The sequence below is a fragment of the Callospermophilus lateralis genome, chromosome 13, assembly GCF_048772815.1.
Source record: "Callospermophilus lateralis isolate mCalLat2 chromosome 13, mCalLat2.hap1, whole genome shotgun sequence".
Lineage (NCBI taxonomy): Eukaryota > Metazoa > Chordata > Mammalia > Rodentia > Sciuridae > Callospermophilus > Callospermophilus lateralis.
This window is the reverse complement of record NC_135317.1, coordinates 70,324,988-70,351,724: the sequence shown is the minus strand read 5'-3', so window position 1 is coordinate 70,351,724 and position 26,737 is coordinate 70,324,988. Positions and strand designations below refer to the sequence as shown.

The window sequence follows — 26,737 nt, the reverse complement described above, 5'->3', positions numbered from 1 at the left end:
TGGATTAGTCCATTAATGGGTTAATAGTTTGATGAAATTATTGGAAGCTAGTAAAAACATAGGAAATATAAATTCCAGGGGTAGTCAGCCAGCATGGATGAGGAAGAGGGACCTGCAATACAAAGGGGGCATAATATAAAAGAGTTTTTTCATTAAAATCCCCAAAGGAAACATGCAAATTTGCTGGTCTCTGCTCTTCCTCTAGGACAGGAAGTGGACCACTTCACCCACCCATCACTCTAGAATAACAGAAAAGTGCAGATTTGAGTAAGGGTTTTACACCCAGGTATACTTGACCTGCCCACCCACACCACTTCATTCCATATCATCACAATCCAGGCCTCATAGGTCCTTCTTGTTCAGAAGGCCTTAGTTTAAACAGTTGTGGACTGGCTATTGAAGTTTGGCTTCTGGCTCCTGCCCGGTTGTACCTTTGGACACATTGCAAGAGTGACTTATGGAAGAGGCATTGGCTTTCTGTGGCTGCAGCTACAATGGTAGGCCTAGCTGGTCTTTTCCAGACATCCCTGGTACTTGAGAAAATATCTCAGTATGGCCTGCTATCGCATTAGTGGGATTGACTGGGGCATTCCACTGCAGGCAACTCTGCAGGAAGCCAGGGCTGAAAAGGAGGAGCTGTCATCAAGTGTTTACCAAGGAATCACAAGCACCTAGCAGGACAGGTGAAGGGTGAAGCACTACTGGGAGGCAGGGCGAGGGTGGCTTGACTTCCTGCCATTTCAGGTAGGGTCAGAGTCCATGTTATTTTGTGACTTTTTGAGTTTCTGATTTTAGCTTGAAGCTCTTACAAGTTCTTACAAGTTCTTAGTGGAGCACCGAATAGAAATGTGTAATGATAGGGGTGGGGTGAGGCAAGGCAGCTTAAAGGAGATGGTATTTAAATTAAATCTTGCACAAGCTGAAGTTGGAGCAGTAGGAGAATACACTGAATTCAGAGAACCACAAGCAGTTCCATAAAGCCAGAGGTACATGGTGAGACAACAGGATAGGGCCATAGAGAAATGAGGATAGGGAGGTTGTTCATTGTATTGGGTATGATTTGCTTATCTTCTCTATTTACCTTGGATTGAGCCGAACAATAGTACTATATTTGGTGATCTTTATTTGAGCTTCTGTAAGTGTTAGAAGATGATTTCCCATGGCTCTCTCCTGTTTCAGTACACCTAGGGTCAGCAGCACTGATAACCCTTGTTCCTGTCTTTTTGGAAGGTAGAGATATGGTTTCTTTCTGGAGCAGAGGGCAGGCTCTGGCAGATAATTCTGGGCAAAGGTCAGGTTTCTTAAGCTCAGGAATCTTCCCCTGTGTGACAAAACCTGTAAGTGTGTGTGTGTGTGTGTGTGTGTGTGTGTGTGTGTGTGTCTACCTGGACTGCTCCCTGTTGGTCTAAGGATCTTGAGGTGGTGGGGGAGGGCAAGGAGAACCAGCCCCAGCATGAGGCTTGTGCTGCTGCTTGTCTTTTGTAAAGCTCTTTGGTTCTGAACCAAGAGTCTCATCTCTTCTGCCAGTGCCCAGGAAACTGGCAAATCAACTCTTCATGGTTTTTGAAACTAGGTATTTGTCTTTGGGGAAGCAAAAATTAGATCTAGGTCTGGCTAATTTTTTACATACTTCATAGTTTTATCCACACTGTGCCCGAGAAGTCTAAGCTGAGGCAGGGTTGTAGGCCAGGCAACTTATCGACGTCCCTTCCTATGTCAGAATACTTTAACTTTCTCAATCTGAGCTTTCGTTGGAGGCAGAGAGAAACCATAAACAATGCCAAGAAGAGTCTGCATTCCAGGCCAGTCAGCACTCAGCTTGCCATTTGGAATAGGCGCCTAAGTACAAAAAAAAAAAAAAAAAAAAAAACATAAGCCAAGTTAAAAGTCTGAGGTACTGTGCCCAGAGAAGCAATGAAAAGAAGGTGACAGCAGCCAAATAGGATTTGGCCACAAGATGATTCTAAGGAATTCTCACTTTAGAGATGAGCAATAAAATATAACAAAAACTTGAACCTACATATATGCACCTTATTTTACTTCTCAAGTATGTATTTATTCAAATCACCAAAACTGTAGGCTTGACAGAGTAAGTTAAGGTAATTGGCAAGTACAAACAAGTGTTAACTTTGAGCAACTTTAGCCTTCCACTGACCAGTGACGTTGGTCAACATATTCCTCTGATTTATAGAAACAAATGTAGACTAAAATTTAAACATTTTAGATTAGTAAAGGGGACATTGCTATAAAGTTTAGGTCTTTCATCTTTGAAACTATCTTTAATAACTCAGATCCCCTGTTCAAAACATCTAAGTCTAAGTGGTGGAATGGAATGAGTGAAGAAGATGTAGCATGTTTTATATGACTCAAAAATTTGGGGGTGTTTAAGCTAATAATTTTGTTTAGCTTCTTTTGTTTGTTTTTGGTGCTAAGGAATTGAACCCAGGGCCTTGTGTATGCAAGGCAAGCACTCTACCAACTGAATCATATCTCCAGCCCCTCTGTTTAGCTTCTTTTATAATTAATTTCTAAATAATTCAGGCAGACATTGAAGAAAGATCAAAGAGAATGTATTTGTGTGTCTCTAAGAGATGCACTTCATCTTCATCCAAATATGCCATTATCTGAAAAACAAAAACAAAAACAAAAAAATAAATAAATAAAGTACTTGGTATATAAATTATAATGCATTTCAAAGTTTTCAAAATAACCTGAAGGGCAGAGAGGATGAGTACCATTCTATAGCTGGACACTAATGCTCAGAAATATCACACGACTAAAAGCATGAGACTAATTAATGAGAGAGGCAGACCTTGAACCCAAGTCTTCTGTTTTGTTTTTGTTTGTTTTATTTTGCTACCAGGGATTGAACCCAGGGGCACTTAATCACTGAGCCACATCCTCAGACCTTCTTTATATATTTTATTTAGAGACAGGGTCTCTCTGAGTTGCTTAGGGCCTGGCCAAGTTGCTGAGGCTGGCTTTGAACTCCCAATCCTCCTGCCTTAGCCTCCCAAGCCCCTGGGATTACAGGTGTGTGCCACCATACCCGTCCAAGTCTTCTGTTTTTAAGGCTGTACATTTAAGTAACACTGCCCATCTTTTGGCCTCCACATCTCCAAGTGAATGACTGAAGAGAAAACTTGGAGATCTCTGTCCAAGAAAACTCCTTCCCTTATCCTCACATCACTATTGACAGGAGTCCTCAGAACTCTTGAGTACTTTTAGCAAAATCCTTGACCTCCTTCTCCTTCTACTCTCAGGGTTCCTGGGGATCTGGAATGTCCCCCAAGGCCCAGGTGTTAAAGATTTTGTTCCCAAGGTGGGCGTTATTGGGAGGTGGTAGAACCTTTAAGAGATAGGGCCTAGTAAGGAGTCTTTAGGTCACTGAACACATGCCCGGGAAGGAAATTTTGAGACCCTCGTGCCTTCCTTTCTTTGGCCTCCTAGTCATAATTTGAACAATTTTGCTCCACAATGCTTTCCTATCCTTGCTCTATGACACCTCCTGCCCACCAGCAACCTAAAAGCAATGGCTTTTTCTGGAATCTCTAAAAACTGTGAGCCAAAATAAACCTTCTCTCTTTATAGGTTGATGATCTCAGATATTTGTTATAGTAACAGAAAGCTGACCAATACACCTCCTCACCAGTTTAGACCACCAACAAGTTCAACCATCAGGACCAATTTTGTTCTATGCCTTGGGTAATAATCCTCAAATAGTTCTTTAGACAGCAATGAATCCTGGCTCAAGCAATTCCTATCCCTCTGTACCACTTCTTTATGTTTCTCCAAATATGTAACCATTTATCAAATGTATCTGTTTTTTTAAACTTTAAACAAATTTCTGATTTGTCCCAGAAGAGGAAGAAAGCAAAACCATGGTGGTTCTGTGGAAGGAAGCCAGATTGAACAGAGGAGATGGGTTGAAAAGGTCCTCTGGGACTGTTCATGGGGGCACCAGGAAGCACAGGAAAAGGAGCATGCATCTGGCTGTACCCAATAAAATCTAAACTTTTTGAGGCAGGGGTTTTATTCATTGCTGTACTGATGAGCATCTAGAAAACTGCCTAACTTTCAATATGCATTCATAAACAATGTTGAATGACTAAATAAAAAATAAATGACTGTTTCTTCCCTTTACACAGGTATCCAAAGGAAAAGAGTAGAATGTCTTCTAATTTTCACTGTTAATATTGAGCAAAATGGGGCTGGGGTTGTGGCTCAGTGGTGGAGTGCTTGCCTGGCATGTGTGAGGCCCTGGGTTCGATCCTTAGCACCATATAAAGATAAATAAAGGTACTGTGTTCATCTACAACTAAAAAATATTTTTTAAAAATATTGAGCAAAATGTACCTTGTAATTTTCTTCTTCCACTTCTAACAAATATTCTACAGCAGCCAACAGGTTGCCCTGGGAAATTCTAAGTTTCGGGGCCATCACTCAAGAGCATGACGATTGGTCTTAAGGGAACGAGGTAAGAGCCACCACTACTTCTAGAGAAGCATATGCCATGTCCCAGTCAGTATTGATTCAGTCAGCCAATATTTTCTGAGTGCCTAATTTGTGCCAGACACTGTTATAGGGAATGAGGATAAAACAATGAAAACCCACATATGATCCCTGCTTTCAAGGAGCTTAGCATTCGTTAGACATTGATAGAGAAATCTGGACAGGGTTGTCAAGTGTTAAGGAAGGCTATTTGGACAGGATGATTTTTGACAAACTGAGGTCAAACAAAGGTCCACATAAAGACAGAGAGAGACCCCCTGGCAGAGGGAACAGCATGTGGCCATGTTCCTGAGGTGGAAACCAACTTGGTTTGTCCCAGAGGAGGAAGAAAGCAAAGCCATGGTGGCTGCGTGGAAGGAGACCAGGGTGAGTAGAGGAGATGGGTTGAAGAGGTAAACTTTGGGACTGTTCATGGGGCACCGGAAGCACAGGGAGAGGAGCGTGCATTTTATCCTAAGTGTGGGGTGAAATCTTGGGTGAGTTTTGAACAAGTGACCTCTGTGACGTAAGATTTGTAAAAGTCACTTAGGTTGTTGTGCAAAGTAAACACAGGGGAGGGGACAGCAAGAGCGGAAGCCGGGGACCCTCAGAAGGCTCCCTGCTATACTTCTAGAGACAGATGACTATGGATTGGATCAACAATGGTTGGACTCAGGGCTGATTTTGAAGATGTTCACAGGACTTGTTAACAGAGTGAGTAAGGGACATGAGAGAAAGGAGAGGAATCAGAGGCTTTCCTTGGTCTCTGGCCATTTTCTGAGATGCAGAAAATGAGATTAAGTGGCAGTGTGTGAGTTTGGGGTGGGGAACAGGAATTCTAGAAAAGCATATGCCATGTCCTAGTCAGTATTCAGTCAGCCAATATTTTCTGAGTGCCTAATTTGTGCCAGACACTGTTATAGGCAATGAAGATAAAACAATGAAAAACCACATATGATCCCTGCTTTAGCAGGGAATTCTGTTTTAGCAATGGTAGATTGGAGATGGCCTCAAGTACAAGGGGCAGTCTGATAGGTACAATCTGATATGCAAATAAATCTGAAAGTTAGAAGAGAGATCAGGGTCAGAAATAGAAAATGTGGGTGTCAGCAGACAGAGATGATATTTTAAGTCCTCTTACAGGTTAAGTTCCACCAGCTATCTGGGTCAAGATCACCTAGAGATGTTTGGTGTTTTGCTGTTCTTCAATATCCACAGGACAGGAGAGGGTCAGCTTCTCTAAAGAAGATGTTATTTTATCGTGAATGATGTTTATTGTTTGATTTAATGAATGTTTCTTGAGAGCCTACCACAGTAATATGTCTATCCAACTTTAGAGGTAACATCCCAATTCCTCATTTGTAAAATGCCTCTGCTGGTCTCCTGGAGGGCACTCTCTTATGGGTTCTCAGTCCAGTAGCAGGTCTGAAGTTCTGTTTCAAGATGGGGTAAATTCCCTTTAGGGGCAAGTTGGCCATTTGGCTGCTCTTTAGCAAATTCCTCTATTACAGATTTTTTTTTTTTTTTTTAATAAGGATGCCAACAGTTTTACCTCTATTTCTCAAGTGATCTAAACTCAGTTTAGGAACAAAGAAACCTTAATAGTATTCAGAATAAAGTAGGCACTAAAAAAATTTTTTTTAAAAGTAGCATACCTTTTTTTCTTTAGCCCAGGTACTTTCCACTGGTGGAAATAAGAAAATAAAATGTGTTGGCCATGGTGGTGTGTGCCTGTAATTCCAGTGACTAGGGAGGGTCAGGAAGAAGGACTGGAATTTCTAGACCAGCTTCAGCAACTTAGTGAGACCCTAAGAAACTTAGTGAGACCCTGTCTCAAAATACAAAGGTCTAAAGGTGTGGCTCAGTGGCTAAGCACCCCTGGGTTCAATCCTCTGTACAAAACAAACAAACAAACATAGTATTATTGTAATAACAGTTTTGACCTTGCAGACTCCTGAAAAAGACTCAAGCACACAAGGATCCCTGAGCCACACTTTTGAGAACGACTAGTTTAGGTTACTAATACAGATAATGTGCTAGAGTCAGCTTTTGTATCGCTGTGACCAAAACACCTGACAAGAACAACCTGGGGAGGAAAAGTTCATTTTGACTCCGGGTTCCGAGGTTCAGCACGTGGGCAGTGGACTCCATCGCTCTGGGCCTGAGGTGAGGCAGGACATCATAGTAGAAGGGTGTGGTGGAGGAAAGCAGCTGAGGAAATGGCTGCCAGGAAGCAGATAGAGATCTCCACCCACCAGGGACAAAATATAAACCTCAAAGGTACACCATTAGTGACCTGCTTCCTCCAGCCACACTCGACCTGCCTACAGTTACCATTCAGTTAATTCTTACCAGTGAATTAATCCACTGATTGGGTCAAGGCTCTCACAACCTAATCATTTCACCTCTGAACATTCTTTCGTTATCTCACATAGGAGCTTTGGAAGGACACCTCGTGTCCAAACAGTAACACCATGTATTTACACGCCAAATTTCTATCATTTAAATTAGGTCTATACTTATCTTGTATCCATACACCATAAAATTAAACTGCTGTTTAAATCTGTTTAGTTAAAAGGGGCAAAGATTTTTTCTAAAATATTTAGAGGGTTATTTTTTAAAATCATTTTACTTATTTATTTTCTAATTTTTGGTTCCAGGGATTGAACCCAGGGGCATTAAACCCACTGAGCCACATCTGCAGACTTTTTCTTTTTCAGTACCTTTATTTAATTTTTTTTATGGGGTGCTGAGGATCAAACCCAGTGCTTCATACATGGTAAACAAATGCTCTACCACTGAGTCACAACCGCAACCCTGGGACTTTTTTTAATGATCTAAGATTTTTGGCTTATAAACTTTATACCATAAAACTGGTTTATGGGGATTACATGTGTTAAATTATGTATTGTAAAAAGCCATGTATATTCATGTAAAGTTGTATACTATGTTGTCTTAGAGGCAGATTTTTCCCTCTACTATCAAACTTGTGACAACTAACATAGTAGCGATGAGTTAATTCTTCTAGTTCCAAATAATTCAACCAGAATAAAAGATTATGCTTTTTTCTCTTAGAATGAGCAATACTCTTTGTAAAAGTATTTTTTGAGTAAAACATGGCCAGTGCACCTCACTCAGCTTGGGAGGCTGAGGCAGGAGGATCACAAGTTCAAAGCCAGCTTCAGCAAAAGCAAGGCACTAAGCAACTCAGTGAGACTCGGTCTCTAAATAAAATACAAAAAAGGACTGGGATGTGTCTCAGTGGTTAAATGCTCCTGGGTTCAATTCCCTGTACACACCCTACCCTGCAAGGAAAAAAAAAAAAAAACAGGATTGTTACAGATTAATTTTAAAATACAATGCATCCTTTTGGCTTTCTATGTCACACTGCATCACTTCCCTATACCACTTACTAAGAGCTCTGACCCAAATGGAAGTCACAGTCACATCAAAAAATTAAATCTCCAATGTGGTCCATTCTTTAGCTTCTGAACTAAATAAAGTATTGGTTATATTAAATATAATTACATACGCACACTTCCCCCAACCCTCCACAATTGAGAAAATATTACCTGTTGACTGCCTTGACTAAGAAGGAAGTCAATATTTATAACAATGCCAAAATAACTGGCATTTATGACTTCTTCTTCCTGAAAAATAATACCACTCCCCCATACCATTGCCTTCCACCCAACCTCCCTCCACTTTTTTTTTTTTTTTTAAATTATTGCTTTCAGGGCTATTGTGTGACTTTTATCATCAAAATCATTTTTCATTTGCTTCAATTTTGCACATGAAACGTTTGCAGAAGGCAACAAAAATTGGTGAGATAGGGGGTCTCTGAAGTTCTTGGGATCTATCACAATTATGTGTAACAACTTTTTTTAAAAAATGTGGTCCTAAGGTCATCAGCATCACAATCACCATAGTCTTTTGAGAATCCAGATTTCAGGACCCAGACTAGAGCCTATTGAACAAATCAGCCTGGGTCTGGGATTCTGTATAGGCACAAGAAACTGAGGGTCTGAACTCTGGTGGATCTTATACAAACTAGCCTAGTTTACTGATACTTTTTCCTTCAGACAGATTAAAGTATCTCAGGGTAATACCTAGTGTGTTAGTCAGCTTTCCATTGCTGTGACATAGTAGCTATGACAAAATATCTGACAAAAACAACTGAAAGAAGAAAAGGTTTATTTTGCTCACGGTTGCAGAGGTTCAGTTCATGGTTAATAGACTTCATTGCTCTGGGCCCAGGTAAGCTAGAACAGCATGGTGGAAGGGAATGGTGGTAGAAAGCTGCTCATTTTATGGCAGCCAGGAAGAGGGAGAGAGAAAGAGAGGGGAGGGGGAGGGGAGAGGCACCTCATGAGAAGCCAGGGACAAGATATAATCCCCAATGGCATGCATCCAATAACCTGCTTCCTCCAAACTCACTCTTTCTGCCTATAGTTAACACTCAGTAGTTGGTTTCAAATTATTAATCTACCATATGGATTAATTCACTGATGAGATTATAGCTTTCATATCTAATCATTTCACTTCTGAACATTGTTACGTTGGATATAATGTTTTCTTTTATTTTCTTTTTTTTAACTATATCTCTTTATTTATTTGTTTATTTTATGTGGTGCTGCGGATAGAACCCAGTGCCTCACTCATGCAAGGCAAGTGCTCTATCGCTGAGCCACAGCCTCAGCCCCGGATATCATGTTTTTAACACATGAATTTTGGGAGAGACACTGTATATCCAAACCATAATATATAGGAACCTCTTTTGACCCCAGAATTTTTTTTCCTAAATTTTCTTATGAATTCTTCCTATGAAGAGTAGGAATTCTCCCATAACATCTTACTTTTTGGTTCAAAGTGCCTTTTCTCTGGGTGAACAAAGATACTTGGTTGGACCCAGGAGCTCCTGCTGCTGTCAGGAATACCTTCATTGAAATGGGTGAAAACACATGACTGATGGGCACCACTGAAGTGCCTCTTCTGAACTCTCAGGAAGCTGACTTGATTGCTTCTTTCCACAAAACAGTTGGTTTCACGCTTTTCATTTATCTGCTCTAGGAGACGCTGTTTGCTTATTCTATTTTGATTTATTGTTTTTAATCTGTTGATGGATGACATGATAACAAATAAACTCTCAAGTCGTTCTTGCTATCCTGCAAATGAAAAAAATACTATCAGTTGCCTGCCTGACCTAGAAGCAGTATTCACAATTATATTTACGTTCCTCTTTCTCCTTCTGCAAAATATTCCTACTACCACCATGTCCCCAACCCCACATCTCACCCCAGTTTTTGCTATTGTCTCCTAAGGACTTTGTGGTTTTGGGTTTTCTTCAGGGAGAAAAAGACCAAAAAAAGTATATAGGAAAAGAGTATATTTTGGTTTTGAAAATACTATGCATTGGTTCTGATTATAACGATATTGTTACTTCTGATTTAATACGCAATATATATGTACATATATGTATGTATATATATTAGAATATATATATATATTTATATATATAAATTTCTAGGGCTGGCAATCCTCCTGCCTCAGCCTTCTGAGATTCTGGGATTACAGGCATGTGCCACCACACCCAGATTAAAGTCACTTTTGATTCAGTGGTCACCAACATTTCGGGTGTTACAAATATCCAAAATATCCAAAGTGATTTCATTAAGTTGGCTATGATAGAACATAGATTTAAAAATATGTGTTAAGTACTTAGGGATTTTTTTAAAAATATTTTTTTAGATGTTGATGGATCTTTTATTCATTTATTTAAATGAGGTGCTGAGAATTGAACCCAGGGCCTCACATATGCTAGACAAGTGCTCTACCACTGAGCCACAACCCCAGCCCCACTTAGGAATGTTTTTATTTGTTAAGGCCATAGATTTGTCATTTCAGGCATTTGAAGTGCTTAAAAATCAAATGTGTTAAATTTATAAGGGAAGTTTATATTTAAAGGACTTGTATTAACTAAGTTTTAAATGGACTGATTACTTCAGGGTATCTAGTCTTCTCAACTTGAGTTACTTGAACATTAGCAGAAAAAAAATAAGGGTTATTCTTTTTTTTATTTATATAGGATTTGTTTATTTATATATATTTTTTATTTTGACAGTATTGGGACTTAAACCCAAGACTCTGGGTTCAAGTGCTCTACCACTGAGCATCCCCAGGTAAGATTTATCATTCTTACTGTAAACAAAAATAACTCAATTTATAAATAGAATAACAAAAACCATACTGAAATCAAAAGTTGGCAAAAAGATTGTACAATTTTTTTGAATTTTTTTGTACAATTTTAGAAAATTAGCATTAATTTGAAATCCAAGAAACTATAAAAAGTACTTTTTACACACAAGGACTATGCTCAGACATTTAAGACAAGCTCACGTTAACATTTTTGTATACATGAACAGAATTTAAGAAGCAAATGCACAATGTGGGACTGGAAAGATTATTTTCTTTCTTTTCCTTTTTTTTTTTTTTTTTTTGTTCAGGGGATTGATCCCAGGGGCACTTAACCATCAAACCACATTCCCAGCCCTTTTTTATATTTTGTTTAGAGGCAAGGTCACACTCTGAGTTACTTAGGGCCACACTAATTTGCTGAGACTGGCAATCCTCCTCCCTCAGCCTCCTGAGCCTGGGATTACTGGTGTGTGCCACCGCACCTGGCCTGAGCAGACTTTCATTGAAGTGTCTGTGATGAACTATTCACACATAGCTCCCAGTGAAAACTGCCAAGAAATGAGGGGGATTTTTCTGTTTTCCAAATTTTTCAGTGAAGAACTAACAAGAGAGTTAGGAACTATCAGGCCCCCGACTACAGAAGGCAAGAACCAGAGAGGACAGGCAGCCTGATCCCAGGAAGGTTAAAGGAGTTTTTCCAGCCTTTACAAGAAGGGGCACAAAAACCAAAGCCCAAGGCCTGTGAACAGTGGGGAGTCTAAAGAAGACTTTTTCACAAGTTAGAACCCAGCGATCACCTCCTCAGGGCAGCAGCAGTGAAGCAGAAATAAACTCTGCACTCAGACCAGCTCCGAGTGGAAAACCCCTCCAGGGAGAGTGCTAGGATCCTTGCATTGTGCTTTCAGCCCAAATTCACAATCAGGGTGTTAACCAGAAACAGCAAGCTGTGAAGCCAGGGTGGGTACAAAAAATGTCAGAATTTAGCTGCAGGGGATCCGGATGGGAAACACCTGTGTGTGTGTTTGTGTGTGTGAAATAAAAAATATGAAAAGAAAAGATCCTTTTCCCCCTATGAATTGCAGTATAATTTTTCCATTTCTGGCATGTGTACTTTTCCCATTTTATATTTCAGTCTCCCTTGGGAAATCCTTGAGCTTAGAATCCTTTTTTTTTCACAATAATTTTTGAAGTTTGAACTCAGTATAATGGAGGAGCCCAATAAGAAGTGGCTGACTTCTTAAAGATAAAAATCCAATAATGTTTGTTCATAAATATACAACCCTCCTGAAAATATCCCCTTGGTATTCAAGTGATTTAAGTAGACATCTTTAGATGTCGATTGAAGAAGTGAGAATATTCCTTTTCAATATTGGATCTAGTGAGTTTAACTTGAAGGAAGACAGAATGTCTTACACACTCAACATTAAAGAATTATATTGGCCTCCATAAAGCAAACTATGCCAATCATGAATGAATTATCCGGTATAATGAAAATCAAGAATAATATGGATGAAATAAAAATCGACATTTTTATTTAATTAGATGAATTAAAATATCTCATTTTTATCATTAACTTAAAATTTCTTTTACTAATGATAGGAGTTCATCAGAAATCAAACTTTTGAATTCTATCTCCATTGATACTTTATCATCTGCTCTGGGGGATGTATAAACGAAATGGAGACCTGACTAAAGGAAAGTAAAAAGAAAACAGGGCAATCATTTTTTACGTACTTTTGAGTTAATTTATATTTTATTAAAAGCCCATCTTCTAGGCCTCTTGCAAATGAATTGGAGATGTCTTAATTGAAAGTTCATTGAAATTGTCACAGAATTCAAACATTTATTACAAATTATCTAAAAACTGCAGCTCAATAAAATTACTTAGCTCTACAAGTTAGTGATAAGATCATGGATTTGGGGGTTATTTGTTTCAGATGCTAACTATGTTACCCACTAACTTCTTTGGGCCTCAGTTTATTTATATATTCAGTGGAAAGAATGTCCAACTCTTAAAGTATCATAATGAAGTGGCACCCCCTTTCTCCACAGAAAAGCCTGCTTCACCATGGCTGATTTTAGGACTGTCAGCAAAAGAGTCTGTTGTAGATAAACTTCCTATTTTCTTGTTGCCCTGTTTACTTGGCCACTGGCCGAGAAGATACCAGCACTCCAGGTGCTGGACACCCTCTTACTAGTTTTTCACAAACGTATCCAGTATAGTACTTTGAAGAAATGTGCAAACAAGGCCTCTGGCCTTGAGCTGGGTTTCACAGAGATGTCTACATTTTTAAGATAAGTTACAGTTGGGCTCCATGGTAACAGCTGGCAGGGGGAGGAAAGAAAGGGGAGATAAAGCTCTCTCCTTCTCAAGTGTTGTCCTTGAAGAGTTAACATGCCCAGAATAGTGAAAGAAAAAGCTGCTTTTATGTGAACTTCTGCAGACTGAGAACTTCTGAGCCCCTCCCCTTACATACTGGGTATAAAACTCTGAAACTTCCTGAACTCGGGGTTCAGGGGATTGATTGATTACAGCAAAGGCTGTACCCTCTGAACCTGGCTGCAGCCAAATAAAACTGTTTCCTGCTGTCTTCGGTGCCTTGCCTCATTTGTCCCTACAACAATAAGAACTAAAGGAGTTAAAATCTATGAAGAGTCTTCTATTGTCATCCTCAATGGTCACTTTATTATATTAATTATGTACTTTGAAAAAAAGGATTCATTCAGTTTATTAAATAGATGTTTTTGTTTTTTCTCTCCACTTAAATCTGTTTGTGTGTTGTGACACAAATTGACACCTAAGTGTAGCACTGAAGTGCTAGCGATTGTTCCTAAGCACAAGAAGGCTGGCATATACCTGATGGAGAAATGTCTGTTAGATAAGCTTTGTGTAGGCATGAGTTGCAGTGCTGTAGGTCATGGGTTCAATTAATCAAATGTTAATGAATCAACAATATCTATTAAATTACTCAGTAACAGAAACCAGACATGGTCATGAGAGCCTGCAGCTACTCAGAAGGCTAATGCAGGAGATGGCTTGAGCCCAGAAGTCTAGGCCTGCCTGGACAACAAAGCGAGACCCTCCCTCCCTTCTAACATTCCCCTCACACACATAAAAATAAACAAACCATACAAAAGATTACATAGTGATTGTTTGAAAAAATATTGTGATCAGAGACTCATGGGAACCTAACTTTCCTAGAAACAATGGTTCAGTGTTTGCTAATTTTACTGTTTTCAGTGATTTTTTTAGAACTACTAAAAGAATGAGAATTGATTGCATATATAGAGAAAATATATTACTGTTTCTACAGATTCATTATTATCAATTACCTTTTATTTGTTTTTTTATATATATATTTTTTGTCAATGGGACTTTATTTATTTATATGCTGTGCTGAAAATCGAACCCAGTGCCTCACACCTGCTAGGCAAATGCTGTACCACTGAGCCACCCACCCCAACCCTCAATTACCTTTTATATACAGCAATTCAATGCCAATTTGAAATCCACCTGTGAGGATCAGCCCACTGGGATGTTACCCTGGTGATGGAATGTTCTCATCTGGGCCATCTACCCTTGTTCTATTCATAGAACCCTGGTTAAGAAAAGTTTTAGAGTAAAAGAGACTATTTATTTACTTGTCATATATCTATGGATACATTATTCTATCTTGCAATATCAATTTCTTCATCTATAAAATGGAAATAAAGATAATGTTAATATTTCATTAATGGGGTGTTTGTGAGTGGTCCATTGAGGAGAGGCTGATGGGATTAAATGAGGCAGATATGCAAAGCTCTGTGTGTTGTACCTGCCATCAATTTTTATACATATTTCTTGGGCACCTATTCTCTGCTTGGTGCTATTGTGTAGTATTAGGGGCAAATACTTGTCCTACGGAGAGTAGCTCTAATCTAAGGGTTCATTGGAGGTTCTCAGTTAATGGTAGCTATTTTTATTAATTTTATTAAAATCTCAAGCCTAGCATGGTGGTGTACCTAGAGTCCCAGCTACTCTGAAGTCAGAAGAATTGTTTGAGCCCAGGAGTTTGGGACCAATTTGGAAAATATAGTAAGACCCCATCTCAAAAAGAAGGAAAAAATTCATATTTTACACAGAGAATTATTTTATTCATTTATCTGTTTTCTCAGAAGAGGAGGTCTCCATTAAAAAAAAATCTTTAGAAATAGAAAACTCATCATTTATATTTCACAAATACAAATATAGTCCTCATTTCTTTATAGGAATTAATAATAAGGAAAATAAAATAATTATTGCAGAAAGTGTTTCACAATGCCAGACAAATCAGTTCCCTAGAGATGCACTTGATAGGTTAGCAACAAGCAGCATACCAGGCCACCCAACTTTGATGGCCCTAGAGCACAGAATTGAGAGGACCAAGGCAGGACAGTTACCAAGGATAAGAGGGCATTTTTATTCATTGTTTTGTTTGGTTTTGAACAAAGTTCCCCAGATAAATACAAAGTGTTATCCAGAGACCCAATCCACTGGATCTGTCCTGGGCACCTGTGGGACTGGCCATTATCTTAATTTTAATCTCTGCCAACTAAACACATTCACTGAGTTAAGTGCAATGCTTCTCTATGACATGAGTTGCTAAGAGAAAGCTTTGTAGGTACTGAGGAGAGTATAAAAGAAAATATAAGACCTAGTCCCTGGCTTCAAGAAGCTCAGATTTAAATAAGGAATAAAACGGGTGAAGGAAGCCACATTGCCAGAAATTCAGTGAGTTTTTGTTTGTTTTGATAGCAAGGATTGAACTCAGGGGCACTTAACCACTTAGCCACATCTTTACCCCTTTTTTTTATATATATATATTTTATTTTGAGAGAGGGTCTCATTGAGTTGCTTAGAGTCTTGCTAAATTGCTGAGGCTGGCTTTGAAATTTCAATCCTTCTACCTGAGCCTCCCAAGGTGCTGGAATTACAGGTGTGCACCACCACACCCGGCCAGTGAGTGGTCTTGAATGTGGTATCAGGGTCAGAAGAGGCAGAGGCCTCCTAGATTCCAGACATGGAGAAAGACTAAGGAAAAGAAGTAGGAATTGAGTTGACCTGGACCACAAAGGATGGGCAGGATATGGCTAAACTGAGAGAAGATAGGTGAGTGTTCCTAACAGATCACCTAAGGAAGACTGCAATCTAGAAATGCACAGGGTGTGCTGGAGCTATAGAGTGGCCCAATGTGGTACAGCTCCTTAAACCTTCCTGCCCAAAGGGGCAGTGTATTAGCAACCTCATATTCTCAGGCCTGGAGATCAGGAATTCGTTTTGCTGTAATAGTTAACAAATATCTACTACTATCCTAATCATAGCATTCATGCACTGAATAGTTATTGAGCATTATTTTTTTAGATACAATGCTAGGTGCAGGATATTCAAAGATGACTTAGGCAGTTGCTGCCCCAAGAAGCTCATAGTTGTTTGGGAGACAAATACACATGACTAATGCAAAAACCGGTATTGTAAATGTAAATGGGATTGGGACAAAGAGAAATACACTCACAATTAGTTTGCACGTTTCCCCATGAGTCACCTCAAGTCATTTTGGAAATAATTTAGAGTTTATAACATACCCATTCTCTTATAATTGTTATACTGCTAATTCTCACAAATTCTTGTTGGAATAATGTGGGGTGTTCAGTAAACCATAGGTAAATATATGTTATGTATTTGTTCCACTCGAGGGCTGCAAAGGCCCAAGGCATACTGTTTACCAATCCCAAAGAGAGAACCTAGAGGACCCAACAGAGAGATTTTGGACATTTTATTACTTACTCCTCGGTGGTGGTGGATCAGCATACAATGGAGGGCTGCACTGTGCCTATAAGCTGGGGAATGTATAGGATAGGTGCATGCCCACTGTGCAGGTGGCTTTCTTCAGATGCTTCATTCCTTTACTTTACAACCAAGGTCATTTGTGTAGATATTTTCCCAAAGATTGGAGATAAGGGAAATGGCAGGCTCCCCCTCCCCATTTCCCTATTTACCACATTCTTTTAGAGACCTTCTTATCTCACTGCAAAATTTCTTAGGGACTGATTAGTGTTTAACTCAACAGTGTTAAATTGCTTACTAATAGCTATTTTTGCCCTTTTTATTTATACTGGGTCTCACTAAGTTGCTGAGGCTGGCTTTGAATTTGCAATTCTCTCATCTCAGCCTCCAGAGCCACTGGGATTACAGGTCTGTGTCACTGCACCGGCTTCAATTCATCTTCCACAATAAGACATATTTTGATCATTCTACTTCTTCAGATAAGAGATTTCAATGCCTTCTTAATATTTAGAGAATAAAACTGAGGTTCCTTAACTGAAATTCAAGGCCTCTCATGATTTGGCCCAGCCCACCCAATTTTTATTGTAGCCATACCAGTTCTCCTCCCCCATGCCATAGCCACTCTTACCTGGATGCCTTTTCTACCATCAAGAGTGTCCTCCCCTTCCTCTCCAACAACCAAACCTATTTTGTTTTCTTTCCCATGACCCGCCCCAAATTCACTGACTGGTCTAGCACAAGATACAATAGTGAAGTAGGTGATGTCCATTACTGACTGCTTTGCTACAGCTCAGTCTCCAACTCCACCTCTGCCACCACATTCCCTCCCTTCCAGAGCTGCAGGGACCTTGATCCACAATCTGCACCATGGAAAGAATCTACATCATGGAAAGTCTGTGTGAAAGTGTGTGTGTGTGTGTGTGTGTGTGTGTGTGCGCGCGTGCGCCCATGGGTTTACCATGACTTGCTTATTGACTTAGAATTGCTCACTCCATTCCCTACCTTCCTTTCAGATCTGCTATCTTAGTTATCTGCTTTCTGGGCCTCATGCATATTCTCTCCTTTGTCTAGGCCTCTTTGGATCAGGAGCTTGACTTCCAGTGGCTTGGTTCCATCTGGCACATCTCTAGATACCGTTTCCAGGAGATATTTGTTCTCTCAACTGGAATCAGATAGTCCTCTGAAGTAGATGCTCCACACTGGCACAGGGAGGGAGACTGAAGGTCTATTTTTGGCATAATCTCTTCATCACTACTTCAGTAAATGAATTCCAAAGAACTAAAGCAACAGGAAGGTTGCACAATATTTCTAGTATAATTCTAGCAAAGAAGAAATTAATTGCTTTAGGTGGGAGGGGTGAGCAGAGGCAGATTTGCTGTGAAGTTAATAAAGCTTAAATTTCAGGGTGTCTTTGAAGGACTTGCATATCATTTTGTATTTTAATTTTGTTGTCAATTTCTTAAAAACTTTCCCCAAAATAATTTAAAAACCTGGCCCAATCCCAGGGTGGAGGGTAAAGAGCAATAATGCAGATTTCAATTAATTCCAGTGAGGCAATTAAATTGAAAGTGAAAGTAAGAGAAAGTGAGGGTTTTTAAAGTGCTAGAACTTCAAGAAAGGCTTTTTGTGCTAACCCATGACTTGGGAGGAATCAGCTTGGAAATATAATGCTCAGGTCCTACGTCACTAAGTCCTCTAGTCATATACTTAATTAAACTGAGAGAGCAAATCATTTCCTTTACTTGGATAAGTAAATTTACAAGAAAATGAAGAAAATCAAACATAATGTTATTTTACGTTTGATTTTTTTTTGTAATCATCATAATAATCAGTGTGTTATCTAAGTGAACATTTTAGAGACCTTGGTATATTAGGGAATCTGACTGATTTGACTTTTAATTTTAAATTATATTTAATTTCACCTGTAGTTTTTATTTGGAAGGTCTGAAAGAGTTTGCTTATGAAAAGCATCTTGTTGTTTTAGAGAAATTTGTTTCAATCTAAAAGTTTTGACTTATTAAATTTGTAAGTAGTATCTCACATGCTTTGGATGATATGTTAGCTTTCCATTGTTACAACAAAAAATGCCTGGAAAAATCAACTTAGAGGAAAAATTTATATTTTCACTGTATCAGAGGTTTCAATTCACGTCACTTGGCCCCGTTACTTTGAGCTTGTGGTGAGGCAGAACATCATGGCAGAAGGGTGTGACAAGGTAAAGCTGCTCATGGCATCCAGGAAGCAAAGAAAGAGAGGAGGGGGTCAGGGTCCCAACATCCCCTTTAAGGGCACACCTTGGATGACCTAACTTCCTTCCACTGAGCCCCACCTCCTAAAGATTCCCCCACCTCCCAACAGCACCATCTGCTAGGGACCAGGCCTTCAACACAGGAGTCTTTGGTGGGGACATTTAGATCCAAACCATAACAGATGATTTGTTTTGTTAATATTTTAGCAGTGTCATACTGGTAAAAATGTAGCATTTGTCTATTTCCATTGTATATATACTCTCATCATAGATGATTTTAAGCTACCAATGCTGATGTCATTGAGGTTGGAAAGAGATACACTCAATCAGCTCTCTCAAGCCTGAGCCCAACATACCACTACTTATAAGTTTGCCTTTTTATAAATCCGATGCTGTATTTCAGAATCACCAGGGGAAAATAGGTATGTATAGTTAAGCTTAAATGATATTAACATGTAATTTGAAGACAATAATGATCTCAGAGCTGGAAAATTTCTTGTGAACTTCCCAGAAAGGCTAAATTAATGCGAAGTAGTCAGCCCTTTGTAACTCAAAGGTCTAAAAAAATGGCAGAATCATCTGCTTTCATGCATCGGTTTGGTTTAATTGCACTGATAACCTTAACTAGCATCAAGGACAAGAGGAAGAAAAATAAACAAAAAACACACAAGAGGGAAAATCCTGGGGCTTTTTATTCCTTCTAGGAAGGCAAAAGACGCATACAAATAAAATGTTTCAATGTGGGGAAAAAGTACACATGGGAGAATTCAGCATGGTCTGTGCTCCTTAGGAGGACAGAGTGTGGTGTTAGTGGTCCAAAATCTACCTCCTCATATAGCATCATGGATTGTACGTATGATAGTGTTATTCTAATATGTATCTTATCCTCCAAAGTTCTGAGATTATAGGAGACCTTTGCTTCAGAACAGCCACATCACTCTTAATGGCATCTTGAACCTTGACTCCTAGATATTCAGATCTCTTATCACTGAATGGTTACTTATTCAAATCTCTGGGAATTGGCATTCTACACTAATAATATAGTTCAATCTCATCCTGATTCCTAGCCAAGTGGTGCTCTTAGTAGTGTCCTTTCTGACAGAGATTAAGGTTCATGTTATGTTACACATGTAAACACATAATATGAAGTCTGATTCATGCCTAAATTGGTTAATAAATATCTACCACTGATACCACAAGAGAAAGGAGACAGTTTAAGGATTTAGAATGACCTTTCAAGAAATACTGCTGAGTTTTCCCCTTTTCTGGACTCCATTTTTAACTCTATGGAATTTGTTGAACTTTATGAATTTTTTCTAATTCTTCCATTAGAAATATCTTTTTCACTTTTCATAAATCCTTGCAACAAAGTCAGAAGAAATCTTAAATCTCACATAGCTCAATTTTCCATGAAATTTAGAAATCCTATCCACAACATACTTGTTCTGACTAGTTGGTTGCAGTGTTTGTTGGGGATGACATAGGATCGTTTAGATATGTCCAGATGATATGTCACAAGATAGTCCAATTGTTGACCATCTGTGATAATAAGAAAATTGCCTCTTATTAGACCAAGGATCATTAGGATCATTAGGATAAAGCCACTGTGTGTGACCCTTTAGGTGCATCCAGAGAGCACCCTCCAGGAATAAACAACTGTAGAAGAATCCAAGCAGGTTCACATACATAAGACAGGAAATTGAACCTGAGTCAATACAATGAGAATGAGATATGACTATGAGAAACACAAAGATATGAGTTAGATGAGTTGATAATGATGATCAGTGATGAGTGATTTACTGAATATTAGCATAGATAAGAAATCAGGCCCTGTTTAAGTGCTTTACATTTATTAGCCATTAATTTCTTACAAAGATGTCATAAAGAACATTGCCTTCATTTTACAGTTGCGCGTGCAGCGCACACACACACACACACACACACACACACATACACACACACAGTAGCTAGTCAAAGGTCAAGCAGCTAAAAATTAAAAGAGCTTGAATCTGAACCAAGGCCATTTGGCTTCAGAGTTGGATATTTAACCATTACAATAGATCAACTTACTGACTATAAGAGAATGTCTGTCATTGTTCAATCTTTTAATCCTCATAGCAATCCTACAAAGCAGGAATCTGTTACTCTATTACAAACAGCTAAGTAACTTGCCCAAGGTCATACAGCTAATGAGTATTAAAGTTGGGATTCAGTCCTAAGTAGCTGGTCTCTAGATCTGATGCCTTTCCCCATTACTATAGATTCCCTATATGGTAGACTCCAGATAGATGGTAATGGCATCAGATACAAAGCTTTGTCATATGCAGGGAAGGGAAATGGTAAGGTGGGCAAGAATAGGTACCAGCAAGTAAAACGGGGAGGAAAATTCGCTGCTGACTGGCTGTGCAGGACACCCAGGGAACTCTTAACCCAAAGGTAGAGAAGACAAATGATCTTTAAAAACCTTCCTCGTAGGAGTACATTCCGGAAGCTGCCCCATGTAGAGAGAAAAGTTATCTACAAATCTGGCAAGATATGATCTCTAGCTCTCACTGATAATAGGGAAATGAAATTGAATATAATTTGCCTGTTTGGGTTTCAGGAAGGAGGTGAGAATTTTGCAAATACCTGAATGTTTACTATGATTGTTTAAACAAAACGGTCCATTAAAATTCAAGCTGCTGGGCTGGGATTGTAGCTCAGGGGTAGAGTGCTTACCTAGCATGTGTGAGGCATTGGGTTCGATCTTCAGCATCACATAAAAAATGAGTAAATAAATTAAATAAAGGTATTGTGTCCATATTCTTAAAAAAATTTAAGCTGCTGTATTCCCTTTCTTAACAGATTTGTTTGTTTGTTTGTTTGAACACAGGCTTTCTTTAAATCTCTAGTCCTAAGCAATCCTCCTGCTTTAGCTTCTGAACAGCTGGGTCAGTAACAGGCAGGTACCACTGCCCCTGGCTTACACAGCTTTTTTAAAAGCTGCATAGAAAGTTTCATGGTACATAAAAGTATTAATAAGATGTCTGTGATAATTTGTGCTGAATATTAAGCACAGTAATTATTGTCTTTCAAAAATCCATAAAATAAACTTTTAAACTGAGGCTTAAGTTCATTGGATCTGATGTTATAGCTATTTTTTTTTTTTAATTCATTAGGTGAACATTGCTCAGTAGTCTAAAATAATCTCCAAACAGATGCTCAGAAAATTATGCTGGGGGTGGAGTTATAAGATTTTTAATATATACATATTAATTCATTTACTAAGCAAGCAATTTTAAAAAATATTCAATAGTAAATTCTGTGCTTACTAACTGCATTGATTCAGTAAATATTTATTTTTATTTTTAATTAATTATTTATTTATTGCTTTTTAGCACTTTGATACAATTATAGAAGCATGGAATATATCTTATTCTAGTTAGCATCTCATTTGTGGGGGTACTGGGGATTGAACTCAGGGTCACTTGACCACTGAGCCACATCCCCAGCCCTATTTTGAATTTTATTTAGAGATAGGGTCTCACTGAGTTGCTTAGCACCTCCTCATTGCTGAGGCTGACTTTGAACTCCTGATCCTCCTGTCTCAACCTCCAGGAGTAAGCCACCTGCCCAGTGTAGGATCTCATTCTTATGGATGTAGATGGTGGAATTCACTGTTGTTTTCAAATATGAACTTGGGGAAATTATATCATATTTATTCCACGATCTTTCCTTTTCCTATCCCCCTCCCTCCCTTCCATTTCCCATTGTCAATCTATTGTACTTCTATTCCCTGCCCCCTCTACCCCCATATTGTGGGTTAGCTTCCACACATCGGAGAAAACATTTGATCTTTGGTTTTGGGGGACTGGCTTATTTCACCTAGTACAACAGTCTCCAGATCCTCCATCCATATTTTTACAAATATCATAAAGTCATTCTACTTTAGGGCTGAGTTTAATACTCCATAGTGTATATATGCCTGTTTTCTTTATCCATTCATCTGTTGAAGAGCGCCTAGGTTGGTTCCATAGCTTAGCTATTGTGAATTGAGCTGCTATAAACATTGATGTGGCTGCATCACTACAGTATGCCGATTTAAAATCCTTTGGATATATACTGAGGAGTGGGATAACTGGGTCAAATGGTGGTTCCATTCCAAGAGTTTGATTCAGCCAATATTGAACATGCACTTTGTGCTGGATTCAGACACACATTCTCAGAAAACAGTAGCAGCGAAAAGTAACAAATTTTCAGACCTGCCTTTATGAAGCTCACATTCTAGTGGGGAGGGAGAAAATAATCAGAAAAAAAATATAAGTAAAATATAGAACACTTTAGATGCTAGTAAGCTCTAAGAAGAAAAATAAGGCAGGGTGAAAGCATGGGTGGCGGAAGGCAAGTAGTAATTAAATTGGGTAGCCAATGAAGACATTCTAATGCATGTACTTAGGAAGCCAGATTTGAGGATAGGTAGTTAGTGTAGTTAGGTAAATCGGGTCTAATATTGAGTAAGATAAAGAAAAATGGAGGCCATTATTGAGAATGGAGTCCAGGAAACCAGAGCAGCTCTTGGGGAAATTGAAATGTTAAAGTCCCCAAGGCCCTAAGGAACTGTTAATGAAACAGCTCCCAGCATACAGGGAGGTGCTAATCTAAAACCGCCCCAGGCCCTTCCTGCCCAGATTACTCCTTCAGCCCACCCATCTCCCACCTGTTGGCCTTTCCACCTGCATTCTATATCTGCAGGATTAAGGGAAACAAAGGACAGGAGTGTGGGAAGACTAAAAGAAGATTTTAGCTATAAAAGAGGGAAGACCTCCCACTTCCACGGATTCTGCCTTCCGCCCCCTTCTTCCTCCAGGGAGAAGTCTTTACTGCTATCCTTTAATAAAGCCTTCCACTTTCCACTCGCCTTGGTGTGCTTCTCTGGTGTTTATACTTCAGCATTCCCAGAAGCAAGGACTCAAGGACTCGTCATCGGTGAACAGCAGTAACACTTAGGGCTGCCTGACACATTTTTATACATGACCAAAATAATAATGTAAGAGACAATAAAACCGTGTACAGGTTTTAGGGTGCTAGATATGGACACTTTTTAAGTCTATAAAAGGACCCTAGGGCTGGGGTTGTAGCTCAGTGGTAGAGTGCTGGCTTAGCACATGTGAGGCACTGGGTTCGATCCTCCGCACCACATATAAACAAATATATAAAATAAAGGTATTGTGTCCATCTACGACAAATAAATAAATAAATAAGTTTAAAAGGATCCTAGATATACCTAGTTTTAATTTCATTTTAATAGTAAATACTTAGGGTATCATTCGAATGTAGTTTTCCAAGGAGTGGTAGGATTCACTTTTTCTCCACACCAGGAAGCCCCCAAGGCCCTGTTTACTTAGGAGTAAATGGACTATGTCTCATTTTAATGCTTTTATTCTCCACAGCCTGTAACTGGCGCACATCGTTCAAAACAAGTTTGGTACCTGGCACCGACGGAACACACTGAAGGTGCAAGTCCACTTACTATTAACTACAGATTTGGGTCCTGAGAACGAATGAGCAACAGGGTTCCCTCTGCACAACACATCTCAGTCGCCTAATGCAAGCCAGCGTGGAGGAGGTGGGGGAATTCCAACCTCGCAAGGACAAATTTCTGACGAAATCTCTTGAAATCTCTTTCTCTAAGCGGACTGGAACGCTTTCTGGCCTTTTTCTTCTGCCGAAATAGAACGAACTACAGATCGTGGTCTGTGTGCTCTAGAACCAGGGTCCCATTCAGAGAGCAGTGTGGGGGCGAGAGGCCACAGCAGAACTCCGACCTCAGGAAGCCCCTCTGGGTGGCGAACACGGTACCTGGGTCATTTCCCTGCTTCGACCGCCCTCTCGTTCCGGGTCCGGAGCTGCCCGATCCGCAGGCCACCTCCCGCCCGCCCAGCCCCAAGAGCCAGAGGACCCCCGGGACCCTCCCCATCCTTCCTGGAAGGAGAACACTCTCAGCAGGGTCTTCCTCTCTAGCCTCCGGGTACGTTTGCAGCCCGCCCCGCCCTTCCCGGCAGATTCCCTATTGGCTCTCGCGCCGGGAGAAGATGCCCTCTGATTGGCCGGCGAGCCGCCACCACTTCGGACGCGGCGCTCTCGGGGCGGGGCCTGACATGGAGTGACTGGCGGCCCGGAGGAGCGTGGGGAGGACGCGTTCACCTGCGCTCTCAGGCAGGGCTAGTGTGCGCACCACCCGGGAAGGGTAGCAGGAGTGGGGGACCGAGGGGGTGGTGGGGTTGGGGTGCCGGGAGGGACCAGGGTACAGAGGTAGGGAGGTGGGCTGGGGCGCGAAGCAGCAGCAGGGAGCACAGTGACATGGCGCGGCCAGACGCTGAGGAGGGGGCGACGGTGGCTCCCGGGCACCCGCTTGCGAAAGGATACCTTCCGGTCCCGAGGGACGCTGCGGCCGGGAAGGTGAGCGCGGAGCAGCAGAACGGGCCCAGAGCTGGCTCCCTGCTCCTGAATGGGGTCCCCGGAGACAACGCCGCTGCCCTCTCGGGAGCGCTTGGCGGGCCGCAGAGTCTCCTGGCGCCGGAAGAGGAGACCCAGGCCCGGCTGCTACCCACGGACGCGGGGGAGGAGACTCCGGGGGCCGAGGGGACACCGCTGCCCCGGACCGCGCTTTCCACGCGGCGCTTTGTGGTGCTGCTGATCTTCAGCCTGTACTCGCTGGTGAACGCCTTTCAGTGGATCCAGTACAGCATCATCAGCAATGTGTTCCAGGGCTTCTACGACGTCTCTTTGCTGCACATTGACTGGCTGTCCATGGTTTACATGCTGGCCTACGTGCCCCTCATATTCCCAGCCACCTGGCTGTTGGACACCAAAGGCCTGCGACTCACCGCCCTGCTGGGCTCTGGCCTCAACTGCCTGGGTGCCTGGATCAAATGCGGCAGTGTGCAGCAGCATCTCTTCTGGGTCACCATGTTGGGCCAGTGCCTATGCTCCGTGGCCCAGGTGTTCATCCTGGGCTTGCCCTCCCACATCGCCTCAATTTGGTTTGGTCCCAAAGAGGTGTCCACGGCTTGCGCCACCGCGGTGCTGGGCAATCAGGTAAGGACCTGAGTGAAAGAGAAAAGTCGGATCCTTAGAGGACCAGAAAAAGCCATAGTCCATGTGAGCTAGGCATATAAATGGACCTCGGGAGGCATTTGTCTATGTAATGAAGATGAGGAGATGAATAGTTGTAAAATAAGAGGCAGTCTTGTATTAAAGAGGGCTTTTAGGCTCTTTGTAAGGACAGAACTTTCAAAATCAGCTTACAGTGACTACCTTGTCGTCTTGCTTTGAAAATTATTTATATTGGCCTGTATGTGCTTAATGTCATAGAAAACTTGTCAGTGCATTAATGAAGTAAACTTGCATAGGTGTTATGCTTGTCACCAGTGTGTTCTTTGCAAAAGGGAGGTGGTGGATTCTGGAAAGTTTGTTTTCATTTAGAGTGGTCATTGTGAACACTATTTAATTTTATATATAGTAGTCAGCACAGAGCTATGTATTAATGACTCCTAAATCAATGTTCTGGTGATAAAGATTTCAAGGCATTACTGAGTCCAATTACTTACTTTTAACAATAAGACTATGCAAGACAAATCACCTATTGTGGAAAACATTGCAGAAAGGATGGCTTTTTTTTGCTAAGTCTCCATTAAGAGTCCAGATTGTAATGACATTAGCATTTCAGAAGCATTGTTAGGTAGAATGATTTTTGTGTGTGTTTTTAAAAACTGCGGACTGATTCTCATTATTTAAATTATGCGTATGGGATCCTATGATACTTTATGTAAACTATATTGAGTGTTCATTCAACTTGAGGATATCTAGTTAAAAACTGGTACACCAAAACCTCCACATTTCTATACTTATATTGCCATATGTAACTATGTAACACAAGAATGTTACTTTCTCACTTCAAATCTCACACTTATTTCAAGATCACAGGAATATTTATTTAAAATACACAAAGACTGACTGTA

General features: G+C 40.4%; 2 protein-coding genes across 3 annotated transcripts in view; one reads left to right on the top strand and one right to left on the bottom strand.

The window, feature by feature from the left end:
* Positions 1-2,332: 2,332 nt before the first annotated feature.
* Positions 2,333-24,715, bottom strand: Spata45 (spermatogenesis associated 45). Its single transcript, XM_076832085.1, has 3 exons — positions 24,576-24,715; positions 9,348-9,656; positions 2,333-2,624 (listed from the first exon to the last, which is right to left on the bottom strand). The coding sequence occupies exons 2-3, from the start codon at positions 9,619-9,621 to the stop codon at positions 2,605-2,607; spliced, it is 294 nt and encodes a 97-aa protein (XP_076688200.1). The 5' UTR covers positions 9,622-9,656; positions 24,576-24,715; the 3' UTR covers positions 2,333-2,604.
* A 347-nt stretch (positions 24,716-25,062) lies between these two features.
* The window catches only part of Flvcr1 (FLVCR choline and heme transporter 1), a 35,075-nt gene continuing 33,400 nt past the window's right edge, over positions 25,063-26,737 (top strand). For both annotated transcript variants that reach the window (XM_076872999.1, XM_077105075.1), the window contains exon 1: positions 25,063-25,814. In XM_076872999.1, coding sequence (XP_076729114.1) covers positions 25,077-25,814 — 738 coding nt within the window. In that variant the 5' untranslated portion in view covers positions 25,063-25,076. The remainder of the gene's footprint in view (positions 25,815-26,737) is intronic.